The 12,976-nt window shown below is 40.6% G+C and overlaps 1 protein-coding gene across 1 annotated transcript in view; it reads right to left on the reverse strand.

Annotated features, from left to right (window-relative positions):
• Unc13c (unc-13 homolog C) overlaps nt 1-12,976 on the reverse strand; it is a 502,014-nt gene that overhangs the window by 348,553 nt on the left and 140,485 nt on the right. Inside the window, exons 4-5 of the mRNA XM_085844784.1 lie at nt 6,641-6,663; nt 6,026-6,090 (exon numbers count right to left, since the gene is read on the reverse strand). Coding sequence (XP_085700910.1) covers nt 6,026-6,090; nt 6,641-6,663 — 88 coding nt within the window. The remainder of the gene's footprint in view (nt 1-6,025; nt 6,091-6,640; nt 6,664-12,976) is intronic.

The raw sequence follows: 12,976 nt of genomic DNA on the forward strand, positions 1-12,976 counted from the left end.
ACAGACAACTGGACACCCTTAGAGGAGGGACTTAGCAGTGGGTACCATCATTATCTAGCCCTAGAGGGATTTAGGATTCATGAACATGAATGCCAGGAACCAGATTTGTGAAATACAACTAACTGAAAGAAACAATTCCTGGGTACAAAAGAGAAGACTTGATCTAAGAAAAAGTAGGTCCTGGGGCCTTGGAAAATCAGAACAAACCTGGCTTCTGTGTTAAACAGATAATTTAGAGGCTGGCTAGGAGGAAATCAAAAATAGGATTCAGGAAGAAAGTATGAAGATAGTGCAGCCTCGAAACTTTATGGAGAAATAGAAAGGCAATAGCAATGACAAATGTGTGCCAGACCCAGGAGTGTGAATAGTGTAGGCCCCTGACTTTAGTTAGGTCCTAAAACAGACAGAGCTGTTGCAATCCTGGTGAAGCATGAAACGAGGAAACAACAGGAAACGTTGACTTGTATGTGTTTGTAAGCTGTGTGTTCATAGGAACAGTTGAACAGCCTTGGAAATCTGGGCCTTTTTATTTCTCCCCAGTTTTAACAGTTTGAAAATGAAGTCAGAATACAATTCTTAGTCCCCTCTCTGAGAGTCCCTCACACCCTGTCAGTTTCTCTCAAGAGACATTCTCCACTTTTCTTCCTTCCTGTTCCTTCCCGGCCTCTCTCCTGGTAACAGTAGATGGGAGATGTAAGACACCTGTGGGTAAGGGAAGAGCCACAGCCCAGTTCAGAATCATGAGCCTTCCATCACATGAGCTAAAGAAATGCAGTGGTCCTGAGAAGCATTCTGCAGTGTGGAGAAAGAGGAAGAGGGGTGGGCATCTCCAGCTCCAAACGGCCATTCTTCACGAAACTCTATGTGGTAGCAGTTTCATAAAATGAGTCCTGAGCTTTATGACCTGAAAAGCTTCCTATTTATTTCATGTTCTGACTCTGTGATTATGCCTTCAACATGTCCACAACGATTTCTGTTCCTCAGTAAGGAAAGCATGCTTGCTCTCGCCACAGACATAGCCGGCACAGATGTAACCACTGTAGGCTGTGCTGCTACGCATCTTTGTTTTAAACAATCTCGGAAGAACTTGAGGTCTTACTGCATGAACCCCTTGACATTTGCTTGGGCACATGCCACATGTGGATTATGGTGCTTTCCCAGCCTTCTTGGAATAAAGAAAGGTTAACAACCCTATTACCAGGGCTTTGAGACAGCCTAATTTTATTACAGGTTATATTTCAGGAGAACCTAGGATGGTATGTCAGATGGTGTGAACCACTCTGACTGCCTTTAAGCAGCATCCCTGGGAGAGGACCAAGCTGTAGCACTTCTTTAATTCTCCTTCAGATAAGGCTGGTACTTGGGGAATAAGGCACAATGAATCACAGAAATTTTCCCCATGCAACCAAGGAGACTCTGATGACAGACAGATGTCCCAAAGAGGAGACAGCCCAAAGGGTGTCATTCTGAATAAAATTAGGGTTTATAATTTGAGAACTGTCTCATACCATCTCGCTCACAATTATTTACTTGGGTGGTTTTGTTTAGCTGAGGCTGGGTCCCAAGGAAGTACATTCAGATACTAAGATATCCCTTAGAGAGATTCTGACCAGAACATGTTAGTTTGATGGCAGCCTCTAGTTGTCGCATCTCCAGAAGCCATGATAGCATCAATTGCTGGGCTATATTTCTCACAAGCTGCTCCCAGCTAAGACTGGACCCATAGAGGCTGTACAAGTGGCCACTTATCGAATGCAGCACTCTTCCAGAATGCACCCTCTGCCTGCAGCTCTCTCCAACATGTCTTCCTTGTGATTGGTTTCTGGCTCTTCACATCTAATCCCTCTTCCACCCTATGCCTGCTGCCTTTTCAGATGTTAGAGCTGCACCAAGGGTCCTTGTTTCCTACACCTGCCTCCTTCCCATTATCAATGAGGCACTCCTCCTAGGCAGCCTCATGACAAACCAGCAAAGGACTGATGGCTGCTTTCCAAATGAGTCTTTCTTTACACTTATGACAAAAATTACCCAAATTTTATCAAACTACCAAATGTTAGATGCTGTGGATTTCATGAGATACGTGTTCCCTTCCAGCCTTCTCTCTCAACCTATTCTTCTCTTCACATTTTCTCCTTCCTCATTTCTCTCTCAGAGGAGGACCTTCGCATCTTCACTGTGGCTAAATTGAATGAAGCGTGGTATATCCTTGCTGGTAACACTAAAAAGAATATGTAGAGAGCTGAGTGAAAACTAGAACGTGGGATTGTTAATCTCTGATCTAGTTTCAGGAGGAGCATGCTGCTTTTCATGGATGCAAGAGAAAGCAGTGGATGAGGGGTGCGACTGAGTTTGAATGAATGAGGTATGAGAAAATGGACGATGACCATGAAAGACAAGGCACAGAGCCACTGAGGAGCAATGTCTCCCTCATGTTGAAATTGGATCTGCTCTCAGTTTTCCTGGCCAGTAGAATGTGTGTGATAAGGAGGAATGACAGCCACACTGCCTGGAATCCCTCAAAAATATCAACTGCTTTCAGGAAGGTAAAGGGAGCACATCTTGTTGAAGGAACACTCGCCAGGCTTTTCCTAGGAGGAGATAAGTATTCAGGAAGAGACATGTCACTCCTCTTCTCTTCTCTTCTCTTCTCTTCTCTTCTCTTCTCTTCTCTTCTCTTCTCTTCTCTTCTCTTCTCTTCTCTTTTCCCTTCCCTTCCCTTCCCTTCCCTTCCCTTCCCTTCCCTTCCCTTCCCTTCCCTTCCCTTCCCTTCCCTTCCCTTCTTCCCTTCCCTTCCCTTCTTTTCTCCCCCCTCCTCCCCTCCCCTCCTCTCCCCTCCTCTCCTCTCCTCTCCTCTTCACTTCTCATTTCTATAAAGCTTTATTTCAAGTCTCTTTTACCCCTCTTCAAAAAGGCATAGGCCAGTAGCAGTCATATTGAAAATATATACATAAAAGAGTCAAATATGTCCATAGTGATACAAACTGTCTCTCTGTGTCTGTCTGCCTCTGTGCTTCTCTCTCTCCCTCCCTCTCTCTCTCTCTCTCTCTCTCTCTCTCTCTCTCTCTCTCTCTCACACACACACACACACACACACATACACACACACACACACAGGAGTGGGGGATGCACACTGATTATACAAGACCACAATTTCATATCCCCAGCATCCAAGCAAAATGCCAAGCATAAGCAAAGTGCCCTTTGAACCCCACTGATAGGGAGATAGTGACTTGTTGGCCAGCCAGTATCACTGAGTCAGCAATCTCTGGGCTCAGTGATAGATTTTACTTCAAAAAATAAAGTGGAGAACACTGGGTATCAACCTCTAACCTCCATGTATGAGTGCACACACATACATACACATGTATACACACATGCATAGGCACACAAATATGCAAATGCACACACACATATGTTACCTGTATCCTCCATATACAGTTAGAAATGGACACATCACCGAATTAATAAAAGTATGGTGCATGACTCATGGGATCCAGGTGTTTGTGAAGTGATGGGCACCATGGCCGTTGGAGATAGAGGCCCACAACCCAGTATCATGATATCACGCCACCTCACATCTTCACTACCAAACTAGAATTCAGCTTAAATTATTTTTGAAGATGACTCTCTTATTTAATTATCTGTAAGTTGCAAGTTTTAGCAAACAAAGAAATATCTTTTATAGGATAGTGAAGAACTGAGTTATAAATTATCTGACCTTCCCTTGGATATTTCATAGTGCTCCTTTGGATTTTAAAGCTTACTTAAGTCATTCTGAGAGACATCAGGCATTTGAGTAACTCATCACATATTTAAAAACATAATACACACAGAGATGGCTGCTGTTAGTTTTCAATGACACATCTACAAACACCTAGCAGAAGAGCCTCTGAGAGTGTTTAAAGTATTATCTTCATTACATTGATTCATGTGGGAAGACCTTACTGTGGGCAGCATCATTTACTAGGCTTGAGATCCTGGATTGAATAGACTGGAGGAATCCCTCTAAGTCCTAGTATGTCTATACCTGTGGTCTCAGCTTCCTTGTGGATGCAATGTGACTAACCAGCTGGTAGATCCTGCTGCTATACTTTCTCCAAAATGATAAACTGCAACTCAGAACTATGAACTAAAATAAGCCCTTTCTACCTTAAGTTGCTTTTTTTTCAAGATATTTAATCATAACAATAGGCAAAAAGCTAAGATACATACATATAATAAAATACCTATTCATTATGTTTTTTGGGAAAATTAATCTCTCTCTCTCTCTGTAACATATGTATACATATGTTTACAAGAAGTTCAATCTTGAAATCCCAGTTTAAAATAACTAGTATCTATTTTTTAAAAATTCAGGAGAAGAAATGAGACTATTATAAATGAACATATTATAAAAATCTATAGCTTAAAAATCTCAAAATATATATAAAATGTTGCTTTTAGAGAAATATATTAAAATTTCAACATACATAGCACACAATCTATGTTCATAGCTATACAGACATATACACAAACTATGTCTTTTTTTTAATTCAAAAATTACAGTTAAAAATCTAAGTATACCTATACAATGGCCACACCAGCTCACATATCCATAAGGATGGGGAAATTTTGATGAAGGGATACAGGCAGTCAATGGCTGCAGAGGGAAGAAGAATCAGTTTTCTCTATGGATGAGCCCTCTGTAATGTCATCCCATCCTAATTGGTCATCACTAAACACATATATGTAAGGTAAGTGCATGAGAAGAGATCATGAATTTGAGAGGGAGTGGGGGGCACAGGAAGAGTTGGAGGGGGAGAAAGAGGTGAAATGATATGATATAAATACAATATTCATGCATGAACTTCTCAAAAAGTAAAAAAAGAGAATTTTTATAGAGGGTAAATACCTAACTAATTCAATGTTTATTATAGAACATTTATGAGAATAGCCCCTAGAGCAGTTTTGAGACCACTACAGTAGAAACCGTTAGTTCTTTTATATACATGCTTTGAAATATGTGCCTCATCTAGAATTAATGAGGTGTGAAGTTTGGAAGGGACATGGCTGAGTGAAAACGAGAGAACCACTGGCTGCACATAGGACCAGCACAGTGATTGAGCGCATGTACCTTTGAACTTGATCACTTGGGTTTATATATTGACCTCGCCATTCTCTTCACTGGGGAAAACCTTCTCAGGGGCCTTACACATTGATGCCCTCATTTGTAAAATGAATGTCAAAACAGTACTTACCCCAGGCCACAGTGAGGCTTGAGCTAGTCGTAAATCAGGCGACTCTAAGAGTTCAGTAGAAGGCAACATTTACTTAGCACTTAAACCCTCACATGTAGAATGACCTTATTTAGGTGAAAATCTGAAATGATGACAGTACCTAAGTACCAATACCCAGGAACAGGTATAGACACAATCGCAGGAAAGGATCAGGGAATCATACTTAGAATGATGCCCGTATGAAATTTGGGGCTTCAAAGAGGGCAATTCTTGTTTGGGTATTTGTTATTTCTATGATTAAATGTTGAACGCTTGCTATCTTGAGTCATGCAATACCCTGCCATGTGAAAAATAATGGGATAATCCAGAGTTATTGCTATGTAAAATTATTCATGCATAGGTAACCTACAAGGAAACAGGAAAAACAAAACAAAACCATAGCTCAGGTAAGTCAGCAGTGTGTGATGGCATGGCTGTGTTTGTGAATGAAATGATAATTTTAGGATCTAAAGTGGTGTGGTAAAATCAGTTCTCTCCTTCAGGCATATGTCCATGTTGAATTACACACATATGTTCAGGTGAGAAGTTTTAGTCATAAGCATGCAGTATAGTGTTAAGAAAACTACTATTTAAAAAGTAGCTGATGATTAAAAGCAAAGCCATTTTACTGTTAAAACAAAACAAAACAGTGAGGCTGGCCATACCACCAAAATCACGATGCAAACACCTTGCCTCCAAAATCTATATTGGGAAGACAGCCAAGCACTACTGGCATATGAAATGAATTAGAGAGAGTCAGACTTACTTACCCACCGAACACCTGGAGTGCGGAGAATTTGGAAGCATCCAAATCATTGCCACTTACTATTCGAGCCTTGAACGAATCACAAGAAAACAAAACAAACAAGTGTTTAGCATTGTACAACTATAAGTGGGAGATTGGGGGGACACAGGCCGACTGCACTACACATTGAGCACCTACGAGATGATGAGTGCTAAGCAGGGTCAGCTCCAAGTCAAAGCTGTGTTTTGTGAGGGTTTTGAAATCAGCTGCATTTAAACAAAAGCATTGGAAAGGCATCGTATTCCAAGTACTCTTTGCCCTTAAAACTTGGTAGGTTGCAGGAGAGACCATGAATCAGCCAGGAAGGTCAGGAGTTAGCCAGACTTGAGATGCTCTGTTTGACCGTAGCAGACCCCTGGGTTGGCAAATAGAAGCTAAGTAAGCGCAGCTGGCAAGGTGCAACCCCGTTGTAAATGCAACACACTGGGGGACACTTAAAGGACAAAGAACAGAAAGCTGGGAAGACATGCATTTTCCACAACTCAGCAAGAAACCAAAACAAGGCTAACAGGTCACAAACAAACAGGTACAAAAGACAAGATCCGTCAGGAGGGAAGAAAAAAAAAGTATGATTGAAAACCTTTTCATCCACAGAGCTGCTATCTGGAAGAGAATCAGGAGAAGGGATAAATGTTAGACGGAGCTTTCCAGAAACTGTTGAACATACACATGAACAGTCATTGCAACTATTAAAAACTATAAAGGAACCATTTGAAGGCTGAACCCCAAGGGAATGAGGGATCACTGAGCCTCGTAATGTAAAGAGCTAGATTGCTGGCAGGATGCTTGAAAAGTAACAAGGGAGAACTCTAGACTCAATAAAAGGAAATGTGTTCTACAAAGAAGACAGTTGAAGAATCAGGTCCTGGGATCTAACCAAGACTCTGCCACTCACTGCCTGCCTCAGACCAGCTACCCAACTCCCGAGACTGCAAACCCCCACTCTGAACTGGGTCACACATGCTAATTGTTCACAACACTTCTTGAGAGAATAGACACTAGGGAAATCCAAGCTGTATTCTAGTAGTTATATTATCATCATATAATGATTACAGAGGTTGATTTTATCTAAGATTTTTCATCTGAGGTTTCTCACACCATGAAACTTGAATTAAATTATGAAGAGTCCATCTTACAAATATTGAAACTGGTATCTGCAAAGATTAAGTGACTTCAGATCACAAGCTAGTATTCTGCAGAGGGAGGCTCACATCTGGGTCCCTGCACCTCCATGGGATGCTTTGGAGACTCAGAGCAGGTGAACCATGCAAAGCAACAAGGCTGGTGGGTTCACCTTCCAGGGCAAATTGGAAGAAATCGGGGCCTGATAGATTTCAGTTCAGCCTATCACAGGACCAAGGAGATGGGTGATAGAGTTCTCCTGGGTGTTTGCCGAGTTGCTGTTTATACAGTCCAGTCTGAAGCTGCTAAGATCATGAGGATACAGCCACCTATGGTTTACATGGGAACACTGCTCTTGAATGTATGTACTTTTCCTTATAGTGTAAAGCTGTAGAGGTGTCTCTACACAAACGGGAAAAGTACCAGAGCTGGAGGGATCTCCCATTTTTAAACACGAATGAGACTCAGTAGGATAATGTTTCCCAAATCACACAGCTTAACAACCACCTTTCCTGGTGACAGAAATGGGATATATAGGTATTATATATATATATATATATATATATATATATATATGTATAATATATATATGTGTGTGTGTGTATATATAATGTATATATATGTATATATATTATAGTGCCTCAGGATTGTCTTTAAATATAAGATAAAATTAAATATTTTAATAAGTAATAAGTTATGAAGCTTATTTGTGGCATAAATATTTTAAATGCCACTTAAAATAGAGCAAATAAAATTAAGTTTTATTTTAAAAGAATAACATATCCTATCCAAAATGATATTATTCCCACAGATGAATCAAATCATGCAATGACTAACGTGATGTGACATAATTAATTGATCATACATCTATTCATCAGACAATTTGTACCAGAACTTTAATAAGTACTGAAAGCTATTTGCTAAAACTTCCTAATAATTCTTAGAAACCACTTTAAAATAGGATTGGACTGTGTCTTGCTAAAGTTTAATATTACTAAAATCATTTATTTATGATGGAAATATTAGCGCATCTCCATCAGCAAGCACAAAAGTCTGTGCTTTCATTTTAGCTTATCTCTAGATGTTTTGCCCAGTAGATATTGAAATATGTCAACAAATAACATAAATATTAGAAGTCAATGTACAAAAATGTTGTTATTTTTTAGGAATTATAGTTGTATAACCAGTATAGAAAATAAAACAGAATCACTATGAAGTTGCAAGCATTCATGAAATAGCAAAGAAATCAACTATCACTGAACACACAAACAAAATAAAAAGTCATTACCTACAGAATCATAATAATTGGGTTTTAAAAATAGATTAAAAGATTTATTTTAAATGTTTGATGTTTTGAATGAATAATTTACATTAGATATTCTCCGTTGATACCTGTCGCCCATGCCAATCATCCAAATGAATGATTCATTTTCCAAGGTCATCACCACTATGCAGCTGTTAAATCTGGTCCATTCACTGTTCATTCATTCATGCATTCATTCGTTTGTTTATTCAACAAATATTTACTGTCAATAGGCCCTGTCTGTTCTTTTTGATGCCTTTGTTATCTTTCTATTACGCCATGCCCCTGAAACCTTTCTAAAGTAGGGATGTGATTCCTTTTCCCCACTTTTCACCCCTACCCCCCCCAAGGGTAACCAGTGTCCCTGGGACACTTTCATCCCAGGTTACTGCAATTTTCTGACTCATTTGCCTTCCACACGCTAATCTCCAGACATAACTGAAGCACAGAAGTCCCATTCCATGTCAGTCTTTGAAACCTTTGCCTTTTCCTGCACTTCCTCCTTCCTCAAACCTCCACAGTACCTCCTCCTCCAGATAACAGCTTGCCATTCCTCCAAATCTGCCTGAGGTCAATTCTGTGCTCTGGAAATATTTCATTCACCCAAGGTGAAATTATAGGTATTTGTGAGCCTTTTGACGCTGGTTCTGGGAACCAAAATCAGGTCCTTATGTAAGAGCAACAAATGCTTTTAATGGCTTGGCCATTTCTCTAGTCTCCATCTCTAACTTTTAAAAAGGAAACACAGCTTGTGACCCATGCCATGAGAGAGAGCTGACACTATTGATGATACTCTGCCATACTTGCCGACAGGAGCCTGGCATAACTGTCCTCTGAGAGGCTTCACAAAGCAACTGATGGGAACTGATGCAGAGACTTGTCAGAAGCCATCTAGGAGATTAGCGGGTGGCTTTCCTGGAGGTGGCCACCAACTTTTGCATGGCCTATGATGGGTGAGCTTTTCCAGACAAGGTCCCAAGACCCTTCTCAAGATTGCTTCTTGCAGCTGATACGCCTTTTCTTATCACTATTACTTAGTCTAATGACTGCAGGGCATTAGCCTACCCTGTTGGGTAGATTTCCTGTAGATCAACGTAAAGATGAACTTTCAAGAATTAATGCTATTTGGATGAATTAATGATTTTATAGAATTCCTGATTTGACTCAAATAATTTTAGAAAGAAAGGTGTTTTTTTCATTTACATTTCCAATGCTATCCCAAAAGTCCCCCATACCCTCCCCCCCAACCCCCTACCCACCCACTCCCACTTCTTGGCCCTGGTGTTCCCCTGAACTGAGGAATATAAAGTTTGCAAGACCAATGGGCCTCTCTTTCCACTGATGGCCAACTAAGCCATCTTCTGATACATATGCAGCTAGAGACACGAGCTCCGGGGAGTACTGGTTAGTTCATATTGTTATTCCACCTATAGGGTTGCAGTTCCCTTTAGCTCCTTGGGTATTTTCTCTAGCTCCTCCATTGTGGGCCCTGTGGTCCATCCAATAGCTGACTGTGAGCATCCACTTCTGTGTTTGCTAGGCCTCTGCATAGCCTCACAAGAGACAGCTATATCTGGGTCCTTTCAGTAAAATCTTGCTAGTGTATACAATGGTGTCAGCGTTTGGAGGCTGATTATGGGATGGATCCCTGGGTATGGCAGTCTCTAGATGGTCCATCCTTTTGTCTCAGCTCTAAACTTTGTCTCTGTAACTCCTTCCATGAGTGTTTTGTTCCCAATTCTAAGAAGGGGCAAAGTGTCCACACTTTGGTCTTCGTTCTTCTTCAGTTTCATGTGTTTTGCAAATTGTATCTTGTATCTTGGGTATTCTAAGTTTCTGGGCTAATATCCACTTATCAGTGAGTACATATCATGTGAGTTCTTTTGTGATTGAGTTCCCTCACTCAAGATGATACCCTCCAGGTCCATCCATTTGCCTAGGAATTTTATAAATTCATTCTTTTTAATAGCTGAGTAGTACTCCATTATGTAAATGTACCACATTTTCTGTATACATTCCTCTGTTGAGGGACATCTGGGTTCTTTCCAGCTTCTGGCTATTATAAATAAGGCTGCTATGAACATAGTGGAGCATGTGTCCTTCTTACCGGTTGGGACATCTTCTGGATATATGCTCAGGAGAGGTACTGCGTGATCCTCTGGTAGTACTAGTTCCAATTTTCTGAGAAACTGCCAGACTGATTTCCAGAGTGGTTGTATAAGCTTACAATCCCACCAACAATGGAGGAGTGTTCCTCTTTCTCCACATCCTCACCAGCATCTGCTGTCACCTGAATTTTTGATCTTAGCCATTCTGACTGGTGTGAGATGGAATCTCAGGGTTGTTTTGATTTGCATTTCTCTAATGATTAAGGATGCTGAACATTTTTTCAGGTGCTTCTCAGCCATTCGGCATTCCTCAGGTGAGAACTCTTTGTTTAGCTCTGAGCCCCATTTTTAATGGGGTTATTTGATTTTCTGGAGTCCACCTTCTTGAGTTCTTTATATGTATTGGATATTAGTCCCCTATCTGATTTAGAATAGGCAAAGACCCTTCCCAATCTGTTGGGGGCCTTTTTGTCTTATTGACAGTGTCTTTTGCCTTACAGAAGCTTTGCAATTTTATGAGGTCCCATTTGTCGATTCTTGATCTTACAGGACAAGCCATTGCTGTTCTATTCAGGAATTTTTCCCCTGTGCCCATATCTTTGAGGCTTTTCCCCACTTTCTCCTCTATAAGTTTCACTGTCTCTGGTTTTATGTGGAGTTCCTTAATCCACTTAGATTTGACCTTAGTACAAGGAGATAGGAATGGATCAATCCGCATTCTTCTACATGATAATTGCCAGTTGTGCCAGCACCATTTGTTGAAAATGCTGTCTTTTTTCCACTGGATGGTTTTAGCTCCCTTGTCAAAGATCAAGTGACCATAGATGTGTGTGTTCATCTCTGGGTCTTCAGTTCTATTCCATTTGTCTATTTGCCTGTTGCTATACCAGCACCATGCAGTTTTTATCACAATTGCTCTGTAGTACAGCTTTAGGTCAGGCATGGTGATTCCACCAGAGGTTCTTTTATCCTTGAGAAGAGTTTTTGCTATCCTAGGTTTTTTGTTATTCCAGATGAATTTGCAGATTGCCCAGAAAGAAAGTTTTAAGAGATGGTTTTAGTTGTTTTGCCAGAAAGATACAATAAAGTTAGACTCAAGAGTAGAATGTGCCCTCTCCTCATAGAATAGTAAGCAAAGGCTATATAATAAGAAATACATAGAGTTTTCACCATCACACTAACGAGAAAAATAGGCTTGGGACAAATTTGTGAACATGGAAAAACATTCATTTTAAGTCAGATCCAAGGATGAAGCCACAGGTGTGTGTACTATAATAAAGTGAGGCCATGTAAAACTTTTGCTTTCAACTTGTAATGAGCTTATTGACTGAATCACTGCTGTGAACTTAATACCAACATCCTTCTGTAACTCCCCTTTTGTGTAACATTTATCTATGGGGTAATTTTCTAAAGAACTTTGGTCTAAGAAGGTATAGGAAGGCCATAGAGAAGGAATAAAGTGTGATATCTGGGGCTCTGCCCATCCACTCACCAAATGTATGTGTGTGTCTTGTGGAGGGTGGCGCTGCTACACCATCTAATTGTATATATGTACACGTCTGTTCATCTATACATACATGTGTAGGTATATGTGTATGTATGTAAGTATGGATGAACACTTGTGGAACTGATAAGACAGGTTGTTGGGCCCGACCAGTGTGTGTGTGTGTGTGTGTGTGTGTGTGTGTGAATATACATGTGTCTGTGTATTGCTTGTGTAAAAGATTTTAATTCTTTTCCTTTCATTTCTCTCTGATTCACAGTTAATGAGTTTTAATCATCTCACCTGGTCAGCAAGAGAAAACAGAGCTTATTAAAGCACAGACAGTTACAGAGTAAAAGAGAACAGCCTTGTCAGCACAGAACAGTAAGAACGAGTTAGTTTTCCAGATGCCATCAACTTCTGACCCCAAGAACAATAAGAAAATAAGAACATCTTATTGTTCTAAGATGTATAGAATAATAAGAAAAAGGCCATAGATCATCAATCATTGGCCTTTGTCCAGCTCTGTGTCCCACCTCAGTACTTGTATTGCTGGGAAGATCCCTGGCAGAGACCTGTATGCAAACATTAAATGGAACTTAGGGAAACCTGTAGAAGAGAGGGAGGAAGGACTGAAGAAGCCAGAAGGGTCAAAGTCAAGGACACCACAAGAAAACCTATGGAATCAACTAACCTGGGCCTACAGGGCTTTATAGAGACTGTACTGCCTGCCGGAGAGCATGCATGGAACAGACCTAGGCCCTCTGCACATAGGTAACAGTTGTGCAGCTTTGTCTTCTTCATGTGGGACTCCTAAAGTGGGAGCAGGGGTTGTCTCTGACTACATTTGCCTGCCTTTGGATCCCTTTCCCCTAACTGGGTTGCCTTGCCTAGCTATAA

Source organism: Mus caroli, unplaced genomic scaffold (assembly GCF_978045245.1).
Source record: "Mus caroli unplaced genomic scaffold, Mus_caroli_1 scaffold_11, whole genome shotgun sequence".
Lineage (NCBI taxonomy): Eukaryota > Metazoa > Chordata > Mammalia > Rodentia > Muridae > Mus > Mus caroli.